The 24,864-nt window shown below is 41.3% G+C and overlaps 1 protein-coding gene across 14 annotated transcripts in view; it reads right to left on the bottom strand.

The window, feature by feature from the left end:
• Lmo7 (LIM domain 7) overlaps positions 1-24,864 on the bottom strand; it is a 219,631-nt gene that overhangs the window by 138,927 nt on the left and 55,840 nt on the right. For all 14 annotated transcript variants that reach the window (XM_028864783.2, XM_037208347.1, XM_028864790.2 and 11 more), the window contains exon 2: positions 8,519-8,589. In XM_028864783.2, the coding sequence (XP_028720616.1) occupies positions 8,519-8,589 (71 nt within the window). The remainder of the gene's footprint in view (positions 1-8,518; positions 8,590-24,864) is intronic.

Consider the following 24,864-nt stretch of genomic DNA (forward strand, 5'->3'; position numbering starts at 1 on the left):
CACATCAGTAACTCTGACAACACCAAATGTTGGCAGGGACATGGAGCAACAGGAATGCCCGTTCACCGCTGGTGGGAGCAGGAAGCACGGCAATGCTTTGGAAGACAGTGTGCCAGATTCTTAGGGAACTAAATATATTCTTACCATAGGAGCCAGCGGTAATACTCCTCAGGGTTTACCACATAAGTTGAAAATGTATGGCCACATAAGCACTTGCACATGGATGTTTATAGAAGTCTTATTCATAATTGCAACAACTTAGAAACATTACTATGTCCTCACACATTAAGTAAATTGGGATAAATAACTTGGCTCACCCATAAAAATGAGGTATCATTTGGCCCAAAAATGAAATGAGCTATCAAGCCATGGAAAGATATGGAGCCAATTTAAATTAATATTATTAACTGAAAGAAGTCTAAAAAGGGTCCATATTGTATTATTATGATCCTACATAATAATGTTATATATTATAGAAATATTGTTATAGTATTAATATTATAGACATATAACACATAATATAACATTCAGGAGAAGGTAAAACTATAAAAAAAAAATCTATGGTTGTCAGATATGGGAGAGAAGGCTGATGAGGCAGAGCACAGGACTTTTGAGGTGGTGAAAGTACCCTAGAGATACTATAATACTGTCCTCTTACACATGTGATTAGGTGCTCCCCAATTTTTGCCACCATAAAAGTGGCAGTATAAATATTTGTTTAGCCTCCTTTTACCTTCTTCTATTTCTGAAAATGAAAGCATTGGTGTTAAACACCAATATATGTCAGGAAAGGAATTCAGTGATATCAATCAGTTCACATCCTCACTTCACCCCTGTACCTTGGTTCCCTCACACTTTCAACACCAGACACGTCCTGCCTCTGCCTGTCACTATCTGTTCTATAATCTTCCAGGGTGCCTCAAGCTCCTAGGAGATTAAAAATACTCATCAGACTGGGGGGTGTGGCTCCCTGATAACGTGCTTACCCGGCATGCATGACGCCCGGGTTCCTTCCTAAGCACTGGATTATCCAGGCATGGCGGTGCATGGCTATAAGCTTAGCACCCTGGAGGTGTAGGCAGGAGAATCAGAAATTAAAACTCATTCTCAGCTACATAGCAAGTTCAAAACTGGCCTGGTTTGAGAAGAAAAATAAGAACAATTTTTCAGCAATGTTTTCAGGTATTTGTTCTTAATATTTTCCATGATGAGAAGGCTTTAAAATGTTTCTCTTCCTCTACATGTAGTCAGACTCCCAAGAGAAGGATTGCTGGGAAATATTATCTAAGTCATAAATATATGTATTATGATCATAAAATAACCCATAGCTACTTGATAGGTATTGAAAAATTGTGTTTCTGAGACGTATATCAGTTTATATTCAAGTGTTCATTTTCAGATTATAGCTCATGATGCCATAATACAGAATCTTCTTGCCCTTTGGGGAGCTAGGGCTTGTTAACTCAAGTTCAAGAGCATGCTTCACCCCTGACCACTGCCTCCAAGATCCATCATTTTAAAAAGATTTCCCATTAGTTACTACTTTCCACAACGAAATATCACATGGCAGTCTAATTAATTCTTACTAATGAAGGTAAAGGCTTTACTGTTTATCAATACCATTTTCTTGTTTGTCAAGAATTTGGTCAGATTCTTGGCTCATCTGTTTACTGAAAATTTTAAACTGTGTTGTTTATCCTAGAGTAATAGCCGCAGATAATCTTTGACATGCTTTTTGTACTTTTCTATCTTCTCAAAGCTTAAAATTTTAAAGTACCTCAAAAGATTTCAAATGCTTTTTAGCCTTTTTTAAAATCAGTTCGCCATAGGGTATGTCCTAATAGATAAATAAGCTTTTTAAACTGACTTCCACAAACTGACTTCCCCATTTTCTCCCAGCTCTTTTAACATAAATTCTTATGCATGAGACTATATTGCTGAATGTTTTTTGTTTTTTGGGTTTTTTGGTTTGGTTTGGTTTGGTTTGATTTTGGTTTTGGTTTTGGTTTGGTTTGGTTTTTTTGAGACAGGATTTCTCTGTGTAGCTTTGCGCCTTTCCTGGAATTCACTTTGTAGACCAGGCTGGCCTCAAACTCACAGAGATCCACCTGGCTCTGCCTCCCTCCCAAGTGCTGGGATTAAAGGCGTGTGCCACCACCGCCCGGCTTGCTGGACGTTTTTTATTTTATTCATTTGCTATGCATCTTTTTAAAAGCCAGCCATACTTTTTGTCAGTTTTGTCACGTGTTCTAACATTAGGACAGGCAGTTTCAATAAATTTCATTGATAGAATTTTTCCCATTCTTGCCTGTGGATATTATTCCATGTGAGTGTTGAAAAGCTACAAGTATTGGAAAAGTCTGGTTAGATTTTGTAAAAGTGTTATAATTTGAATGGGAAATTATTTTCCTACAGGTTTATACTTTGGGCTTGCTGGCCTGCTAATGGGCTACAATAGGCAGTCACTGCAATCCTGAGGGCTTTCCTCTGGTCAGTGGATTAATCCCCCAGTGGATTCATAATCCGATGGCATTATCAGCAAGTGAAGCAGAGTAGGAGGCGTGGCCTAAGTGCAGGAAGAGATGCCCTATGTGTCTCCTGCTCCTTCTACCCTGTAGCACTCGGCCACCACCATGAACTGAACAGCTCTTTCCTCTTACTGCTCTGACACTATAGTCACTGGCCAACAATCTACTAACTGTGGATGGAAACCCCGAAGCATTGAGCCATGATAGGTAATTGTTTCTTTTCTGTTGCTTTTCTCAGGGACTTGTCACAACAATGAAAAGGCTAAACTATAAATGAATTGAACTTTATCAGCCTCTACAGAAAGTTGCTCATCATAGCATTATTTTAAGTTTTAGACCTCACAATTTCACCCATGAAATCTCACCTAATCCACACACTCACACTAGAATTCCTACACTTTTACAATTTAAGCCAACATGGTTTTCTATTCATTTGAGATTGCCCATTATATTAAAACCTACTTCCACAACTTCTTGCTGACCAACTTTAATATAAAGTGTGTAGACACAGACATTTAACACATACATTACACCCCTGTTCCTTTAATATACAAACATTGTCATCTACTTTAGTCCTATTCTTAGTGATTTCCATTTAGAGTAAGAAAACACTAGCAGTCTTACACTCAAAAGAGTGAAGCAAATAGTACTATGCCTTCTACCCTCAAACCTGAGGCCAAAATATTAAAAGAAAAAATGCAAAAGCTTGGAATGAGTCTATAGAGAATGGTTGCTATAGGAAATGTAAGCTGTAACATGTGCCAAGTAGATCTTCAGTCTGACATATTTTTTAAATGCCATTTCCCTGTACACAGATATCAGATTGATAAAATGGACGGGGATGTTTAGAAAGAGGACATACAGAGGCCAAGCAAAAAAACACACCCAAAAGGAGAAAGCAGTTGAAAACTTTTTAATTTTTGTTATGAACTTTAACCCTGGTACTTCTATTTACATATTGCTGGCTGGGCTGTGTGGTAATGTTGAAGACTATAAAGCTGATGTTCTTCACTATTTGAATTTCTAAAAGCTATAAACAATGGCTCCATGTCAGTAGGTAGTGTTGGCTTGTGGGGTCATTTGTGAGCCATTTTTCCTGCTTCAGAAAGTCAAGACCAGAAATAACTGCAAGAAAACTGCCTTTTCCTTCCACCAAAGCCTGTGGCCCTTCTGTGGCACACTGCATAGATGTCTCAGGGGATTCCCCAGTCCCCGGACTTTATGTACAAGTCCTCAACTCTAACAAAGTAAGGGTCTTCTCAAAACACCAATGACAAGTGGCATAGTCCTCTATGTTGTCCACTCTATTAAAAATTACCTGACTCTCTCACTGGGAAAATATAGTATTTATATAACTATCTGTTTTCTTATTCTATTGAATAAATATCTCAAGACTGAGCATTTTAAGCAATATGAAAATCACAGAGGAAATATAAACACAAATAGGCGCTCTCAGAGCACCAGGTGAACATCTTGCTCCAGGTCTTTGCAAGCAGCAAACAGGGGTGGGGGAATGACCTGGCGACACCACGAGAAGCTTCTGAGTGAATCGAAACATGTTCACCGAGGCGTAAAGTCAGTTTACGTGCATGGTCAATGGGAACAGAGCAGAAACTTGGGACCATTCCAAAGAGGGGAAATACAGACTGACTAAGCAGGGACACACCCAGTGAGACTATCTTTGAGCAAACCTTCACAGAGGAAGAAAGAATGTTTTCATCGAAAGACTTCCAAGGGTGCAACCACAGGATGAGTAACTGGGAGACTGCTAACTGATATCAGTAGCCAAATGATGTGGTCAGAGCATAGCAGGGCTATGGATATTCATGCAGTGACAACTATTTTACATTTTTAATATATATCATAACAGTCCATATGAATACTAACCAACACTAAAGAAATGAGACAGATCATGGATATGATTCATAAAACTCAAAGAGCTTAAATCACCTAAGAACTGGTCAATATATTCATTAATTTAGAAAAAAAATTTAAAGGGTAGGGTACTTCCCATCTCACTACTAATAAAGCCAAGAAGAGAATGTGTGTCAAAAATAAAAGTGTACGAACAGACAAGGAGGTGATTCAGCTGATAAATGCCTACCTACATGCAAGCATGAGGATCCGAGAGCAGATCCTTACCCCCAAATAAAAGCTGGGCATAGGAGCCTCGTAATCCCAGCATTTGGGAGGCAGAGGTAAGGGGATCCATGGATCTCATTGTGCAACCAGTCACCAAGTTAATCAACTCCAGATTCAGTGACACATCCCATTTCAACCAAATAAGGTGGAGAGTGATCCTGGAGGGCACCCAATGTTGATATCTTCTACATGTGTATAGACAAATGTACACAAACACACACACATGCATGCATACACACAGAGAGAAATATATACAAACCCATACACACAAATGTACACAACACACACATACATAAGCACACACAAATGTATATAACACACAAATATACACAACACACATACAAATGCACACAACACATAAATGCACATAACACACATACAAATGTACATAACACACACATACAGAGCAGTAATCTTCAGCTTTCAGCTCACTAGATACCAAAGTCAAACGTGCTAGAACAAAGATTATTACCACGAACACGCTCATTCCAATCATCCATCAACCTGACACAGAAATGCTCAGGGAAGTGCTTGTTACTCAGATGTGCACCCTGTCTGAAACGTCAGCACAGAGGTTGTCTGCAGTTTGGAGTCTGACATGCCAGTCTACTGTCAGCTGAGTGACAGCTGGAAGACGGTCCTCCAACTCCTGATGTGGATAGTTCAGAATGCCAGTTTAAAAAAAGAAAAGTGATATTGAAGGATAAAAGCTGCTGAAATTTGTAGATAAGACAGTAAGAATCTCATGAACGGTAAAAATTAATGAGGATGCTAAAAATGGAAATTTTATATATAGACTTGTATAGATATGTGCTTTATTAACAGCATAACCTATCACATATATGCATGTAGTTAAGTGCTTGTTGTCACTATTAGAGTAGAAGTTACATTTATTTTAATTTGCATTAGTTTGGAGCAATTCAGAATTTATTCCTATTCTAATTTGTCCTAGTTTGGGTCAACACAATATTTTCAATCAACTCTGGATATTCTTACTTGTAATGTATGGTGATATTTTATTTGTACTAAAATGTGATTTTATTCGTATGTTAATAAATAAAGTTGCCTGGGGGTCAGAGCTAATAGCAAGCCATAGCAAAAGTCTGGCAGTGGTAGCACACACCCTTAATCCCAATCACATGACAGGCAGATCTCTGTGTATTCAAGGATACCACCAGCATGGAGACATATGTCTTTAATCTCAATACCAACCATAGAAGACCTGGAATTCTGTACAGTGATGATCATGTGGTCATGTGGTTGGGTTTACAACCAATGAGAAGGCAAAACAGAAAGTCAATAAAAAGCACAAACACACAGGAAGTAGGTCTCTTTCGGAGAGGTAGGACAGCAGCAACAGTGAAGGGTAAGGTTTTAGCTCTTAGCTATTTCTCTGACCTCTTGGCTTTTAACTCTGCATTTGGCTCTGTGTTTCTTATTTAACAAGACAGTTACATCTACAGTAATAATATGCTCATCAATTGACCTGGGTATAGTTTTTAGGAATCATTTCAAATCACTCAGAGCCAGAGCTGTGCGTAAGCTACAGTTAAATCCAGAAGGGGTGTCACAATAAACAGAGATCTGCATCCAGTTCAGAGACTAAGAGACTTCGAAGTCTTGGCCCTAGATGAAACATCTATGTCATACCTCTTCCTCCCAGGGCTCTGGGGGCATCAAAGGGCCAGAAAGGTTGGACAAAGCACAAGTGGAAATGCAACAGAGCAGCTTCTCACATGGACTCACAACCGATGTGACAGCATGCACAGGACCTGTGCAGGAGGAAGCCAGACAAAATCCCAGCATGCAGTAGGGAAATGACCAGGAAGTCCCACCCCTCCTGAGGAACTAGTAGCAATTGGTGCTACTGGGAAAGGGAGAGTCAGTTTTCTTCAGGGATGCTGCACCTGAGAGGTTACCCATGCTCCACTAATCCTTTCACATCACATGCTGGCAGCACTAAGTGAATAAACTGTATTCAGTAATACATATATATATGAAACTGGGAGGGTATAATGGGGGTGAGGGAAGAGGACTTGGAGATGAGGAAATGGGGGGTAGACTTTCTCAAAACATAAATGCATCTATGGAACTCAAACACAAAAAAAGGAAGAGGTGCCACCATCAGACATGTTTAGCCACATACTCGGAGCAATAGCTAATTGTTAGAAATATGTAACCCACAAAGAGACCTCTTTAAATAGATCATCTACTTAGGCTACATACTCTCATACACTAAACAAAACTTTACATTTCATAGACAAATTTTTGTAAAATGTCATCTAATTCCTCAAGTTTGTGGAGCTTAGCATCATGGATAGCTACTTTTCTTCAAACTCTTATGTAGTCAGACTCAGAGCTAAGGTAGTTTTCAGCTCAGATGCTTCTCAAATAAAGGCATTTTCTCTCCTCTGTCTTCTGAATACATGAGTAAACACTTAAATCATACAGTTTTCAAATCGAGATAATTTCCCCTCTACCATCCTTGAATGGAACATGCAGCCCAATTACGTGAGTTTAAATGTTACTCAACAAGGACTATGAGCACACAGCTGAGGAGTCAAAATATCCTTTCAACTTCATGTATGGCCCTGGAGATGCTTTCCCTGGTATACATTAGGTAAAACTACATAACGTTGACATTTCTGTAAATCACAACTGGTTTAATGCCAGTACCCCTTGTATGGAGTGAATTAATGAATTATGATATTCTCAAACAACGGAGTTTGGATAGCTGCTAACAAGGCTGGTTTCCATGGCCATCTTTCTAACAATTTGTAGAATACCAAGTGCCATAGTTTATGCCAACCTAACCTGGTGTTGAGCACAGCAGCTCCATGAATCAGGCAGATTAAATGCCCTGATCTCTGCTGTGCAGGCGAGGAAAATAAGGCTCAAGCATTAAACCACTTGTAAATGTAAATAAAAATGTAAAAAAAAAGTCACTTGTGTGAACATCCCAAAGTAATGGGCAAAGGAATCCAACTCTTTCACTTGGAATCTTTATTGCAAATAGCATCCTTCAAAGAGAGAATCAAAAGCCTCTAAGGGCAGCTTGTAGACCAGCATGATGGTAGACACTGGGCTACCTTCACCAAAAAGAAAGAAAACATGTAGGTTCTAGTAGTCCACTCCCAGAGTTCACATGTGGGCAGATTCCATAAATATCTACGTGATAAGAGTCTAGATTGGAATTATCGAGTGCTTTCAAAAAATGTGGGTGGGTACTCAAGTACATTCTTTCAATTTATTTACCTACTTCTGCAACCCATACTTTCCTCCAGAATTTTACCCTTTCCCTCACAAGCCTTCTGTTATCCACAAAGGTCCCACATCTGGTTAACTGTACTATGCAGCCACTAGAGAGTCAAACACTTTACAAAGCCACCCAGGTAGACCCTACACCATCAATCAGGGCATTGAAGTTACCCTGGTAACTTCTGGTTACCACAGCCTGGAATGTAGCTAAATAAACAGTCAATGACTCAAATCGATTTAGGTAGTGAAATCACTCCACTTAAACCTAAAGAAAAACTTGCCACATGTCTTACTAATGAAAAGGACCTTTTATATTCATTTTAAAATAAGCCAATTATATATAGTGTGGGCTATAATCAGATATAATCACCTTCCTCCTCAACTATCTGCCCATAAAGCAATAACAGACCCTTGCTTATTTACTAATTAAAAATAATATATATTTTACCAACACTATCTTTAGATACCAAGACCGATAACCCCCTCTCTACTGTCTCATACTGTGGAGGTGTCAGCTTGCAGGGATCAAATCTCACTTTGGACCAAGGACACAAACCTGTGACTGTGGAGAGCATGCCTTAAATACTTACTCACACAACAGAACACCATTTTCTAGAGAGGCTCGAAAATCCTTTGTTTCAAAAGTCTTCTCAGTTACAGCCTGAAAGACAGATTTGGGTATTAAGTAAATAGGGACAAGGAACAAGGTAAATTCACAATTGTATTGACTAATAAGCATTTAATGTTTTATCTGAATGATTTGCATGTATCGCCAAAAGTCATTCCTTATAGGAAAGTGTGTACTATTCTGTGTTACAACCATGTTAGTGTGACTAAACACACAGAAACAACTAAATAAGCGTTTCCTGTAGTGTAATTGTTTTATTGGATGACAAAAGTTACAGAGGCCATGAATTTGAAAAAGAGCAAGTGTAAATGGGATGGCTTAAAAGAAGGAAAGGGAAGGAGGAGTGATGTAATTATACTATAATCTCAAAGGAAAAAAATATTTTTTAAAAACTAAATTTCCAATAAGTTTCCAAAGAGAAACTATGGATGATTCAGTAAGAGTAAATATACACAATTTAAGATATAAACTTGAAATAGCATTTACATCTGTACACCATTTATTTCGATTCCATCCTTAAATTCCTCATTTCATTCCGTAGCTAAATAGCAGAGGGATGATTCTCAAACTTATTCATGAAGACACCCAATTTGTTGTTGTAAGCACTAGTTATTTTCATTGTGTATGTGTGTGAGAGTGTGCATGTTGTGTGATGTGAGCATGGTGCATGTACACGATTGGGGGGTGGGGGGTGCCTGTACATGCACCTGCAGGCCAGGAGTTTCCTACTTCACCATGCTCTGCCTTCTTCCTTTGAGACAAGGTCTCTCACTGGGAGTGGAGCTGGGCTCATAGCCAGCAAGCCCCACGATCCTCTTGTTGCCTCCTGCCTCTGCCACCACAGTGCTAAGGTCACTTCCCACATGCAGCCACATCTAGCTTTTCACTTGGGTGCTAGGATCTGACCTCCCATCTTCCTGCTGAGAAGCAAGCACGGTTACCTGCTGAGCCATTTCCTCAGTCCCAGGAGCTGTCTACTGAAGCTCCCTAAGGAGATTTCTACACCCTTCACAGAAAGACAAGCTGAGGCAAAATGGCAAACGCTTGGAATGGACAATTCCCAGCAATGGTCTTAGGGAAGCATCTAGGAAAAAATAACAACTAGACTCAGTCTCTAGAGGAAGGACATGTCGGAGTGGGTGGGGAGCTCCACGGGGGAGATGTGAAAGGCAGAAAAGGGGGAGATAACAATGGAGGGAAGCAATCTCAAACGCAGCTCCTGTGCTCACATTCTCAGCCCCAGGCTTGTGACAGCAGCTACCGCCTCCCCAGATAAGGGTTTAGCACCTGGCAGCAGGAAACCTTGTCCTACCTGCCACTCTGGAGATAAATACATTGCTGGAATCAGGAATTTGAAAGCCGTGAATCTTGCACCCCAGGTTGGCTAAAGGGATCAGGCACATGATGCAATAATATTCATCATATTCCACCTAACCCACTGCCACTGCTGCTGTCTTTGCAATTCTCCTAGAACTCTTAATTCTAGAATGTTCCATAATGCCCAAGATGGTTACAGCCAGATAATAGGCCTGATAAGTTAGGTGATAAATTCACAGACACTTTTCTAATCGAAGTTAGAGCATGGTGATATGTGTCTATATTCCATAACACACACACACACACACACACACACACACACACACACACACACACACACACACGGGGTGGGTAGAAAAGAGAGAGATTGACTTAGTTTCTCAGAAGTTGGTTTTATAAGAGTCTGGCCAAGCTGTGATATCCTCAAACCCAGGAAGAAATAGAGGGTCCTTCTCCATCTACAGCAATCACCTGTGTAAACCACACAGCTGCATAAGTTGAACATCAGCCTGCTGCCTCTGTTCCTGCTGGAAACACAGAGCTGAAGATTAATAATAAAGAAGCAAGTAGCTCTTCTGTCTAGGAGCTCAGTCACAGAAGTAAAGACAGTATTTAAAAGCATAGTTTAAAAAAAAACTGTCTAGACAGAATGATGTACTCCTTGGAGAATTATCTTGAGTCGCCCACCCAAGGATAAGCTCAAATAACCTGTGCAACCAACTCCAGAATTTCCCCATGAACAAACTCAAAGTGAGGGTGGACCCAAGTATGGAAAACACAGAGACAGCTAATTCTTCAGGAATCTCCTATCCATAGTCAAAGAGCGAGACCCAGAAATACCCAACACAGTCAGAGTCACTATCTCTAATCTAAGCAAAGCCCTGGGGAGCACTCATAAAAGATAGCCATGACATTCTCAAGCCATCTAGATGAAAAAATGGTGATCTAGAAGAAAGGCTGTGATCTGAAGACACAAGAAGAGCAACGAAAAATGGCAGTCACCACAGTGCATGGCCAATCCAGAGAGCAGAGTGTAGCAAGTGACGGGAGGGGAGGGGCTTGAGTCACACAAAGCTAAACTCAAGCCCACTTTCACCACCTAAGAGCTATGAGATCTTAAACACATTAAATCACTTCAACCAAGTCTAGCAATCTAAAGCAGGGAAAAGAATCACATGATCATTCATATGGAAAGGCTACCAAAGAGTATCCACCTAATCCATGACATGAGTCAATCCTGAAGTTATCACTTGTACATACTCCGAAAGTTTAACACATAGCAAGGCTGAAATATGCCTAAAATCCTATTTATTAAAGTCCAGATGCTGAAACAGAGCTTTTCAGAAACCCCAACTACCCAGAAGACTTCATTTTAAAAGATTACAAGAAGGGGGCTGAAGAATGAGCTCAGTGGTTAAGAGCTGCTCTTCTAGAGGGAGGACCCAGATTCAATTCCTGCCACCCACGTGGTGGCTCACGACCATCTGTAACTCCAGTCCCAGGGGGGTCTAGCGCCCTCTTCTGGCCTCCTCAGGCACACACATGATGTATGTACGTGAACACTTAATTTTTTTAATGAAAATAAAAATTACAGAAAGATAAAATCCTAATATGATTCTAGACATTTTTCCTATGTCAAAATACTAACATACTCAATCTTCCATAAATTTAAATACTGGTAAGACCAGACTTTATACTGTACTTAGAAAAAAAATAGATTGAGTATACAAACTTGACTAAGATATTTTTATTTATATGTAAATGTTCATGTTTATGTGCATGCATATGTATGTGCAGGTGTCCACTCAGGCCAGAAGAGGATGTCAGATTCCTCTACAGTTAGAATTTCAGGTAGTGATGAGCTGACTGGTGTGGGTGTTGGGAATAGTATCAAGTGCTCTCAACTGTTGAGCCATCTCCCCATCCCCTAGACAAAGATTCTTAATAACAATCTGTGTGTATCGAGGACATGAAAATCTGTCAGGCTTGGTAACTATAGTAACTAAAGAAAGCCAGCATCTCAAAACCAATTTGTGCTGTGTATCAGAACTCTTAAGTCTGGGGCAAAACATTTATCTCAGTGAGTAAAGGTGATTGTGGCCAAGCATGATGGCTATTGTGTGATGCCACTATGGTAGAAAGAGGGAACCTACTCCTGCAAGGTGTCCTCTGTCCTTTCCATGCAGGCTGTGGTATAGTATGTATGCAACACACACACACACACACACACACACACACACACACACACAAAGTCTTAAGTCTGTATAGGCTAGGCTAGAATGACCAGGTCTAGGAATTTACACTAACACAAGACAACTACACAAGGACATACACAATTAGCTGCACAACATCACAGAATAGTTAACAGTTACAAACATCTTAAATTGCCCAGCAATAGGAAACTGCTTAGAATATATATGATACACCCAGAAAAGTAGACAAAATTTCAACTCATATCATGAAAGTAGATTTATCTGTTGTAAACAATCCTTAAAATATTAACTAAAAAGCAACTTACAAAACATAAAATTTTGGTCCCAATTTCTATAATTCTATAAGAAAGTGTCATACAAATACAGGCATAAGCAGACTAATAAAAATTATCCATAAGTGGTGGAATAAGAGCTATTTTAGGTTATATTCTTTATATTCTTTAACAATCACAGGTGTTGGTGCAATATATAGATTGATTTTGAAAGAGCAATAGTCAAAAGAACTCAGACTCCATCGGGCATAGGCAAATTCCTGTATTTCCTACATAAAAGAGAGAGAGAGAGAGAGAGAGAGAGAGAGAGAGAGAGAGAGAGAGAGAGAGAGAGAGAGAGAAAGGCACCAGGATTTTTTGTTTTGTTTTTCAAGACAGGGTTTCTTTGTGTAGTCCTGGCTGTCCTGAAACTCACTTTGTAGACCAGGCTGGCCTCAAACTCAGAGATCTGCCTGCCTCTGCCTCCAGAGTGCTGGGATTAAAGGCGTGCACCACCACCGCCTGGCAGGCACCAGTTTTTACAGTAGATAATTTCTCATTATCTATCCAACTCACACAGCAGTGAATTCAGTCCTTATTATTATTCTCATTTACCAGTAAGAAATATAAAGGTCAGAAGCTTAACTTTCCAGAAAACCATCCCACACAAGAGACTCTAAAACCTGCCAGCATTTCACGGCGCCCGGTGAGAGTGTGGCAACTGCATCAGATGACGGGGTAGGAAATAGACAAGTAAGTGAGTAATTCACTGTGTTCAAGCTACTTAGATTTGAGACATCCAAGTTAATGTACTTCACATCACATCTTCAAAATGAATTCTCAAGTCTGAGAGTTTAAATGGCAACTCAGATTTTTAAAGGTTCATTGTTTTTAATAGTCGGACTTAAAAGAAGTGCATTGTCTTAACGCATACGTGTGTGCGTACACATATGTGTTCATGTGTGTATGTAGGAGAATGAAAATAAAACTTTGATACTCTAAAATTTCATACAATGAAAATTCTTTTTGAATACTTTAAGCTTCTCTAGACAGTTTATGACTATTAGAAAAACATGTATACTGTGAATGGTGGTGGTGGTACATGCCTCTAATCCCAGCACTCAGGGGACAGAGGCAGGCAGATCTCTGAGTTCTAGGCCCTCCTGGTCTACAGAGTGAGTTCCAGGACAGCTAGAGGTACACAGGGAAACCCTGTCTCAAAAAAAAAAAAAAAAAAAAAAAAAAAAAAAAAAAAAAACTAGGAAGGGAGAGAGGAAGGGAAGCAGGGAGGGAGGGAGGAAGGGAGGGAGGGAGGAAGGGAAGACATGTGTACTATATATACTGGCTATCCCATCTCAGTAACTCAAAACTGATTAATTTTTGAGCAGCAATTTCTACATCCATATAAAAGTAAAGCCAGCTATAACCCTGCCTGAAGAACTAAAGGGAAATGATACAAAACTCTAAGATGTCTCAAGAAAGGACAGCATAAACTGCAGTAAGAATTGCTTTCAATCCAAGAGCCCACCTGAGCTGTGTTCCTGTAGGTCAGTCCCCAGCATCTCCAGTTGCCCAGGTAAGGCCAGGTCAGGATTCTGGTGCCTGTGGGCCTGCGTTTAACTCCTGCTCTGCCACTACCCACCAGTAACTGTGCACGCTGCTTCACCTGTTTGCATGCTCATCCGTGAAATGGAGACCAAAGCTATCTGTCTTGTGGAGTTAGGCTCAGAATTGAATGAGATGATACACATGAGCTCCTCGGTGCTTGCCTGGTTCAGAAGCAGTCACAAACTCTAGCTATTCCAGCAGTTACTATCCAGCCAGAGATCAACTGTTACCATCATTCTGCAGGAGAGAAAAATCCGTGTCCTCGAAAATGGGTGTCTAATTTACAAGGTATTAACATAATATTCTTTACTTAAAGTGACTCCAGATTATAAAAAGCTACTAAATCAATCCTGTATCTAAAAACATTGTAAAAATTATAACAATCTGTAAAACACCTCTTAACATGGTGAGGGCAGTTTGTTTTTAAAAATTAAATTATACTTTCGAATGAGATCCAATCATTACATTAGGGAGAATGAATATTTGAGAGAAATCAGTGATCTAAAAGAAGTTCCAGTTTTGAAGGAATGTATTTGGCAGTTTTAGTCGTTTGGGTCCTCAGTGATTGTGAGCCTTACTCATTAGTAAGCTATTTAAGGTGTGATACATTTTACGTAATGAGGCTGTGATTCATAGGATTAAGTAAATAGAGACCACAGGCTTTCCACTTAAGTTATCAAACAAACAGGTGTGATCACCTTATAGTCAGCCACACCTACCCTTCTGCACCATCCCCCCTCCCCGTCCTCCCTCCCTTTCCTCCTCCCTCCTCCTCCTTCCCCTCCTTCTTCCTCTCCCCTTTCCACATGGTCTGGTTAAATAAAAATCATCCTCGCTTTCAATAATTTAAGAACACACTCATATAAGGACAGGGTTTAAACAGATCTGTTTCACATCACACCTTGTGGTCCTGCTTAAGTCACAGCTGAGACCCCTCATGTCAAAAGGAGAGAACTATTTGCCCTCTCTCCTTCACAGTGCACAAAAGATACTTGAAAGCCCTTAGCCTGCTCTAGAACAAAAGGATACCCTGTGGCCCAGGCTCCTTCTCACAGGCATGTGTCCCCAGGTGCTGAGTGGTCAGCCTGCTGAAAGGAAGCCATGGAGTGACAGGACCAAGCTGGGGCTCCTGGCGGAGATGCCTGCTGGAAGTCATAATTAAGCTAATGGAGTAGAGGAGGGACCGAGCTGGCGCCAGGACACATTCTATGGAGCTCTGTCGCCAAACCTGTCTAGCCGCCTGCCTCCAAACATTAATAGGGAGTTTCTAAAGGGCAGAGCCTGTGGAAGACCTTAACAGCTAAGGACACCGGCAACAACTGTCAAGTTCACAAGTATTCAAAAACACCACTTATTTTGCTATGAAATAAATAAATGGAAATTACCTTTGGAACCCTTTGTCTGGTGGATGTTTTACTCTAATCCTTTCACTGGATAAGAATTCCACAAATACGAGCAACAACTCCCCCAAAACTCTGTAGCTAAGTTCTAACTCTGGCCATATGATCAGCATAACTTAAATCCAAACATTCTAGAAACTTCTCAAAGACCATTTCATGTCTGTCTGGTTATTAGCAAAACACCTACTAAATGGCAATCAGTAAGCTCTCAGCTTAAGATCTTTCACGTGGTCTAATGCAGCCACTGAAAGGTGTCTACAATCCTGAAGACTGAATCTGTCACATATTTGTGCAAGTCAAGATTACAGAAATACAGGGCCTTTGTGCATTTGTTTTAGAAGGAACAGGGCGGCGGGGGGCGGGGGGGTGTCATTTGCTGACCAACTCTAGGCTATGAGCTTCAGTTGCACCAACAGCTGATTCCAAACTGTCACCTCACAACTGACTTAGCAGCTACTAGATAATGGTACTTAAAATACATAAGCTTGAAGCTAGAGAGGTGGCTCAGCAGCTAAGAGCATTGGCTGTTCTTCCAGAGGACTCCAGCTCAATTCCCAGCACCCACATGGCAGTTCACACCTGACAGTAACTCCAGTTCAAGGGCTTCTGACACCCTCATACAGGTGATACATGGCAGGTAAAACATTTAACATGAAATAAAAATAAATTTTTAAAACAATATATTTGTTCATCCTGTCAATCACTTCAAATTCCAAGGAGCATTTAACATTAGAAGGCATAAGAACCACATTTCGAAAAGATTCACACAGCAGACAGATCTGCCTTCATTTCCCAGTTGGGTGATAACTAGATGTTCACATAACGAATGACTTCCTAATGAGATGAGTCCCTCCCTCAAGTAGAAGTTGCAGGCTTCCCGGCACAAAGGGAGCTGACAAGCTTTTCCGTCTCTAAAACTGGCAATGAGTTCAAACCTCTCTCTGGTTCATTTTGGAATCAACCACTGCATGAGTCCCATGACTCCACAAAGCAACACACTCTCCAGTGACAATCCACGAATCCTATCATTTTCTATAATGTGGTGATTTTTGACAGCTCTCTTTAGCTGCACACACCCAAAACTCACAAACACAAGGATTATGACTCACAGCATACATTAGACAAAGACATAACTCAAAAAGAACAAGTGTCTACCCCATACCTCTTTTCCTTTTTCAAAGCAAAATTACTGAAAAGGTTATTTTCGGTGCTAGCTAATTTTTCCCCAAAAGAGGGGTCTTACCTTGTAAATTATGCTCACACAGAGCACTCCTCCCTTCCAAAGAAGGATTAGGAGTCAGAAACTTAGATGGGAATCTAAAACTCCTTAAACAATGAAAATAAACCTCCTGATTTCTCCTGGTCTTGGTTCCCTCAGCTAAAAACCAAGCCAAATATGATGCCTGTCTATTCTCTCTGTGTGCTTTGGGACCCGTCACCCTTCCTGATTTTATGATTTGAATGTGAAATGTGTCCCATAGGCTCCTATGTTTGAACATGTGCTCCCTAGATGACGGTGTTGTTTGGGGAGGTCCTTAAAATTGGTAATATTTAGGAAGTGCAGCCTTGCCAGGAAAAGTGGGCTGATGGGTATCAGCTTTGTAGTTTATAGCTTGCCCTGCTTCGTATCAAGACTCTGCTTCCAGGTCCACGTAGGAACCAATCAGCAGCTCCTGCTTCCACAGCCTGGAGCAGCTCCCACCGACCTTTCCTGCTATGATGGATAAGACCCCCCTCAAACCATGAGTCAGAATAAATCCTTGTCCTATAAGTTCTTCCTTGTCAGGTATTGGGCTGTAATAAGCAGAAAAGTAACTAACACGCCCCAGTTTATATATAAAGAAATGTGAGCGACTTTTCTTTATCTATAAGAAAAGCTGAGACTCTCAGGTCAGCGAGTATTGAATATCAAATAAGAATGTCTGTGTAAGCACTTGGTGAACTCTCAAGTCCAGTGAGGAGCCTACCTCCTATGGCTCAGGCATCCCAGTCTGTACCACATGCTCTGTGTCACTCAACTCTTCTCACTGGCTAAAATGTAGCTGACCCCTGCATGCTCATTGCTCATGTGAAACCCAATGACTCCTCCTAGGAATAAGTATAAGAAGATAAAACTTCTGGTTCCATGACAAGTGGGTCTCCAGGGGCAAGAAAGCAGCCTTGATTCCTCAAGTCAACTTATTGACATGGCCATCTACTACACAGGTGTGAACAAAGCCTAGCTCCGCCAGCTGCTCGAGAATAAAAACAAAAGTCAGTAAAATCATGTTACTCTGGTATCCTGGCTAGTTGTATGTCAACTTGACATAAGCTAAAGTCATCTGAGAAAGTGGACCTCAACTGAGAAAATACCTCCAGAAGATCAGGCTACAGGTAGGCAAGCCTAGGAACAAAATTTTTTAATTAGTGATTGATGAGGGAGGGCCCAGCCCATTGTGGGTGAGAACATCCCTGGGCTAGTGGTCCTGTCCTGGGTTCTTTAAGAAAGCAAGCTGAGCAAGCCATGGAAGCAAGCCAGTATGCAGAACTCCTCCATGGCATCTGTATCAGCGCTGGCCTCCAGATCCTCCCCTGCTTCAGTACCTCCCCTGACTGTGATGGACTTTCCTTGAGGTGTAAGCAAAATAGACCCACTCCCCCATAACTTCCTTTTGGTCATGGTGTGTCATCAGAGCAATAGTAACCCTAAGGAATACACTCTAGTAATACACCCCTGTACATGGGAACAAGCCTTTAAACAAGAGCATATCACCGTGGTAGACCTGCTATTGGAAAGTGTTCCTGGGTTCAGACTAGAATTTAACTTTCCAGTTAAACTGTCTTCTAAATAAACAACTTATTTTGTCTATTTACTGAAAAGTTAAAAAAAATAATTATCTGTCTTTATTTCCCCTTTAAGAGTTTAACCTTGTTTGGAAATATGTGGTCAAAATGGCATTTTAAGGCTAGGCATCTCCATGAACTGTGGTTAACTCTGAATTGCAGTGTGTTCTTGGTGAATTGATATTGTATATTCAACAAATAACATGGCTTTGAGGGGCATAATTCTCCAGTCGCTAGCCTCTAGTAAGCTTTGGCATCGTACTACGTAACATTCTGGAATACACCAGAACTATTTTTGCCAATACTAATATCATTTGATAGCAAGACCAAAGCCAACTCACACATCTTCCAAGTTTGTGGTCATCAGAATTGCACAGATCACCAAATTCTAAACAGAATCCAAAGTTTCATGGTGGTCAAAAGTCTGAAATTTTTTCCTAGGCCACTGCCCTCCTTAAGACCTTCGTCTAAGAGTGGGTGGGATAATTACAGCTCCTGGTGCAGCCTCTTCAGGCCCACAGGTCTTCACACAGCCAAGTGGGAAGAGGGGGAAGGAAACAGCAAAATGGGAAAAGAGCCCACACACTTGAGGTTCTCTTTCAGTCATTACAAAGCCAAATGTCAACTACGCTCGCATTCTGTGGACAAAGGAAAAATGGACAATCGTTTCTAACACAGGACAAGTTACAGGCAAGAGCTACAACCAACTTTAATCTTAGAGTCGGAGGTTATCTCCCCAAGTGACCACAGTGACGGAGCCAAAAGAGGGACTGGAATGGGAAGAACGAAGTAAAATTAAGAAAGGAGATTTGCTCCAGTGCTGACGATGGAGGCACAGACTTGCGTGTGTCATGAAATCCAAGATCACACCAGCCCTGTTAGCCACCAGTCAAGGTCAAACCCCAAATATGCTCTTTTCACAGTTCCAACTTGCTAGCACCTACTACTTCTAAAGAATAAATTTTGTCTCTAAATACAGACCCACACTCCAATTTAAATTGTTACAAGTAGTGCAGAAAATATTCAAAGAAAAGGTCTCCACAAAGCCATGACAAGTGTATGAATTACTTTTTCCAGATCAAAGAGTTTTTAAATCGCTGGTATACAAATTGTAAGTGGACGTGAACATCCATTATCAAGATATTTTAAGTATAGTTAGAGTGCTTAATATAATCACGGGTTTTCAGGAGTGAAAAGATGGTGTTGTTTTGTGCAGAAATGTCTCATACACATGAGCAAGTCTCAACAATGACTAGATTACCTCCCCGTGAATTACCGTGAGAGTCATCACTGTGGGAAACATTCATTTTGAGAGGTCACGTGTCTACGTTACAGTGACAGGTGAGACTCACTGCTTATGTTCACATGAACTTCAAATTGAAAGCTCCATCCTTTGGTGTCTCTGACATAGTTCACTGTCTAGTGTAAGCATAGCACTGAGAGAGAATTTACATGCCTGTTACATAGAAATCCCACCCATACCCCCTGATGATTCTTCATGGATTTCTACTCTTAAGTTTTTCTGTAGCACTAGTCAACAATGATTTAGTTCTTCAGGAATCCATTTGTCAACCTTCCATCAATCAACTCAACAAGGAATTCCTAGGAAGCAAAGAGGTAGTTACAGTTCCATTCTTACCTATGTACACCAAGAAAACCATTTCTCCCCATGAAACATCAGACACAAATGTCTGTAACATTACATTAACCAAAAGAAGTCGGTATAACCCAAAAGTTTATCAACTGGCGTATGAATAAATTGACAATTAAAACCACATAGTGAAATGTCATTTAGTGTTTTTTAGTGGAGTACTAATTAATGGATAAATTGCCTACAATTAAAACCAGATAGTGAAATAATATTCAGTGATTTTTTTTTAAATGAAGTACTTATACATGATACAACATGGACAAACCTTGGAAACAGGCAGAGGGAAAGAAGCCAGACAAAAAAGGTCACTGTGTGTCTCCTTTGCATTAAGTATAACAATTCTACAGAATTAAGATCTCTTCGGTCCATTTATTGTTTTTTTCCCTCATAATTTACTTCATATGTTTTCCAAGTGAAAACAAATCCAAGTAGAACAAATGAGGCCACAGCACATGGGTATGCAAACTCCCATTAGGTATTATGAGTTAGCCACACTTCCGATAACTATAAAGAAATCCATCTTTCTCAAGCAACTTATGTGATAAGCAGTTCTCTTTAGTTGCTTTCTGTAGCCTTAACATATCTTACTGTCTCCCCCTAACCACAAAAGTTTAACTTACCAGTTTAAAATATCTGTGACCAAGGACTAATTTCATTTGTCCAAAAGTTAAAGAATAATTTTTTAAACACTATTTTGGAGCTTAAGGCACATTGTGTACCATAGGCACAAACCCAGAGACACCACCCACAGAAATGAATGAATTGGGTTTTCAAAAAAAAAAAAATACTGATGACCTTGAGAGTCCTCCTTTAGAAGTGCTCAAATCCCTCTGTTCTCTTACACCGTCTCAAGTCTGCCCATGACTTATTCTCTCACCAGGTGGAAGACATGTCCTCCCCAACTGACGTAAGCCCCTGAGGGAGATAGCACAGCCCACGCAGCAGACTCCAACCTATAGACATATTTTGTTTGGTAGTATATTGAGAAATAGAACTTCTCTTAAGAAAGAGAAAGAAAGAAAGAAAGAAAGAAAGAAAGAAAGAAAGAAAGAAAGAAAGAAAGGAAGGAAGGAAGGAAGGAAGGAAGGAAGGAAGGAAGGAAGGAAGGAAGGAAGGGAAGGAAGGAAGGAAGGAAGGAAGGAAAGGAAGGAAAGGAAGGAAAGGAAGGAAAGGAAGGAAAGGAAGGAAGGAAAGGAAGGAAAGGAAGGAAAGGAAGGAAAGGAAGGAAAGGAAGGAAAGGAAGGAAAGGAAGGAAAGGAAGGAAAGGAAGGAAAGGAAGGAAAGGAAGGAAAGGAAAGGAAGGAAAGGAAGGAAAGGAAGGAAAGGAAGGAAAGGAAGGAAGGAAGGAAGGAAGGAAGGAAGGAAGGAAGGAAGGAAGGAAGGAAGGAAGGAAGGAGAAGGGAAGGGAAGGGAAGGGAAGGGAAGGGAAGGGAAGGGAAGAGAAGGGAAGGGAAGGAAGAAAGGAAACAGTAGCTGGACAGCATTGCCTCACAGCCAAGAATGACTGACCCCAAGAAATGAGCAGCTGCATGTAGGGACGATCTCACTGGAGAAGCTGTCCCTCTGTCCCTTTGCCTGATGCTCACTTGCCTGGCTTGGGAACACCACCTCATAGCCTCATGATGCCGATTCCATAGAGAGGACTCACTGGTCCTCTCTATGGAATAGAGTATAGAGAATAGCCACCTGTGGAGCTAGTAAACTATAACCCTGGAAGATCCTAATTCAAAAGACTTGGGCTGATCTAGAAGTCCTCGACTGAAGTGTCTCACTGAGATCTGCCACTGGTTAGTACAGCTTGGATGGGAAGAACTTATGATATGCCATGATGGCTGGATTCTGCCAGTGTGCTTTTGATTTTTGAACAGGTACCTGGGGCTTCTTTATGAGAAAACAAATTTGCACCAAACTGTCACCTCATCCTACAACTCTAAATGCTTTGTTTGGTTCTTCCTTGGAGGTCCAAAGAGACAATGTCTGAAATCAGTTTCTGTTCTCTGCTGCCACCTTCTGACATATTCTCAGTACTTCAGGAGTCTAAAATGTTAAAGACTAGATCCAGGCACATTAAAGTCTTTCAACAAAACAGCTCATTTTGAGGTTTAAAACACAACAAAAAGTTCTATTTAAGTGAAGGGAGGGGAAAATCTCTTTAAAATCTGCCGACTTTATTAAATCTACAAGAGTTTCTAATGTGTTCCCACCAAATCATTGTTAGATTGCTCAGATTTCGACACTTTCTGTACAAGGGTTCGCATGTTAAAGTATATGATCGGTTTAATTGTAGATTTGGAATCCTCCAGGGAATAACTTTCTATGGTTGAAACAACTTCAAGCCTGAGCTGGGCACATAGCTCAGTGGTACAGCACTAGCCCAGCATGGATAAAGACCAGGGTTCAACTCTCAACACTACAAATGTATATACATTTTTACAGGGGGAAAAAAACCCTGACATAGTGTTCACATGCCAAACATGTCCTCCATCTTAAGACCTTTGAGAGTCTTCTCAGTCCTCGTAATGATTTCTCTCTTCTAGCAGGAGGCTTTCCTGAGCACGGGATCTGCTTCCTCGTGCCTGGAGCTGCCCTGGAGAGGGGAGTACAGAACCTCAATTGACAAAATATGCAAATTGGAGAGGGCCTGTAGCGGGCAGCGGCTGGGTGGGCAGCAGCTGGGTGGGCAGCAGGAGGGCATGGGTTAATCCTGCAGGTTCCAACAGGACATTTGCTTCACCTGGGCTGCAAATGACTCCCTCCTTCAAACTCGGGAGCTTGTCCGCTGGGGCCCTTCCTCTGACCTTACAAACTTTGCTCACAGGGGAAAATTGTAAGCGGGCCGTGTCAGACTCTTAGCTCAGGTGCTTCCTTGGACGCCATCCCTCTGCCTCAGCTTTACTCTCCCAGCTGAGTATGTCATCTGGAGCAATCCTGCCTCACCCCTCACCTCCGACCCGGCAGGGTAAACAGCCTCTAGAAGCCAACCACATCTCACTTTCCTGGTGAAATCCTGGGACTGACGTTTTCTGCACTGCCCAAACTCAAGCCTCAGAGGAAGCCTTCCTTGTTCCTCTAGATCCACATAATCATCCCCACTTGGGTTCTAGGCTGTACCTCGGGCAGATATGAACTCAGTCTCTATCCACAAATGGATGGTTCTGCTTTCATCTCCTTTGTCTCTGGGATACATTTTAATATCTCCCTTATGTTCCTTAAATATCGCCATCTTGCTTTAGAGCCTTCCAAACGTCTCCAGCCCATGACTTTGACCTTCCTTCAAGCTCTTCACCCTTCAGCTCCCATACACGGTACCTGACTCCAGCCAAACAGAACTAAATGTCCTCCATTTCCACAATTACAGCGGCATCTCTCCAATGCCTTCCCCAAACACTGGCATTCCAGAGTCAGTCCTCCTTCCCCAACGCTTTCTGTGACAGAGTTTCCCAGCCACCAAGGCAGGAATTATACCATTTAGCTTTAAGTCACCATTACTTAAGGCCCTTCTTTTCTGTCCTGGACCAAAAGTTTACTGAGGTCAAGAGTCACCATACAGGTGTCACGTGATCTTCAAGTACAGTAGAACGTGTGCAACAAGTGGTTGTGATTCACTTTTAAACCTTAAGTTATTAAAATTGGGGACAGGCAAACACACACACACACAGAGAGAGAGAGAGAGAGAGAGAGAGAGAGAGAACATGAGAGCTTGAAAAAGCGAGAGAAATCAGTCAGTACTCAAGGGATCCAGGCTTCAATTCAAGAAAAAAATGATTTTTTTTTTTTTTGCCTTAAGCAGGTGCTTGGGGGATAGGGATGAGTGGGAATGGGGTGGGAGTGTTTCAATGCACCAGAGGCAGAGGATGAAGCTGCCTGCCTGCCATGGAAAGAAGCCACAAAAGGAAAAGCAGGCTGAGAGGGAGAACCACCCATCTGCCTGGCCATACTTCTGAAACAATGGTCCCAGTTTGGACAGACAGAAACACCCTGAGAGCTCCTGGTAGGAAGGCCAAAACCTGGCAAAGGCCTGAGAAGAAACAAAGGTCTCCAGCAACGTTCACTAAGGGTTTCTTCCACCTCAGAAAATATTGACAATTATCCTACATCCCGGAACAGAGAACAGAGGCAAAACAAAATGAAAAGGCTGGAGAGACTGCAGAGCAGATTCAGTGAAGACAGGAGGACTGTGAGAGCCACATGAAATAATCATCACTCCAGCCCCAGGCAGAGCAGATGGCAGCCACAGACAATGGAGCCCCGTACAGGCAATATGAAATTTTGATGAATTCCCTAATAGCTGCATGATGAAAGCCTACAGTCCAGAAATAGCCTAAAAATAGAACAAATGTCAGGGCTGCACAAAGGCTTAAGAGTGCCCTTCATTATTTACTCATCTGTATTTGTCCAATATAGCCAATACAGCCGGTCTGAAGTTCTGTTGAGGAAGAGTTTGTAGGACATGAGAATCATAATGGTTCATATAATAAGTATGAATATGATATTGTTGGACCTTAAGGTGATGTCCTGGGACATTGTATTCCATTACAAAAAATAAAATCAGATGGTAAAGCCATCCATGCACCTGATCCATAACTCCAGTGTAGTAGGAATCTTAAAAGTTCTTATTAATAAAATCAAACTCGAGGCCAGTTATTTGGGTCCATGCTGGTAGATCAGAGAGACAGAATAAGCCACAGCTATCTCACCTTGCCGGATCCTCAGCTGGTCTTGCCTCCTCAGACTGGAGGCTTCTGTGTCCTCATCCCAATGGCTCTCAGCTGAACTGCTGCTCAAAAGCCTGAATGCTTAACCAGCCAAAATCTTAACCAGCCAAATGCTGCTAGTTTCTCACCCTCACGCCTTATATATCTTCCTGCTTTCTACCACCACTCCCTGGGATTAAAGGCTGGCTTTCTGGGATTAAAGGCGTGTCACCATGCTTGGCTATTTCCAATGTGGCCTTGAACTCACAGAGATCCAGAGGGATTTCTATCTCTGGGATGCTAGGATTAAAGGTGTGAGTGCCACCATTTTCTAGCCTTTGTATCTAGTGG

This window comes from Peromyscus leucopus, chromosome 9 (genome assembly GCF_004664715.2).
Source record: "Peromyscus leucopus breed LL Stock chromosome 9, UCI_PerLeu_2.1, whole genome shotgun sequence".
Taxonomy (NCBI): Eukaryota; Metazoa; Chordata; class Mammalia; order Rodentia; family Cricetidae; genus Peromyscus; species Peromyscus leucopus.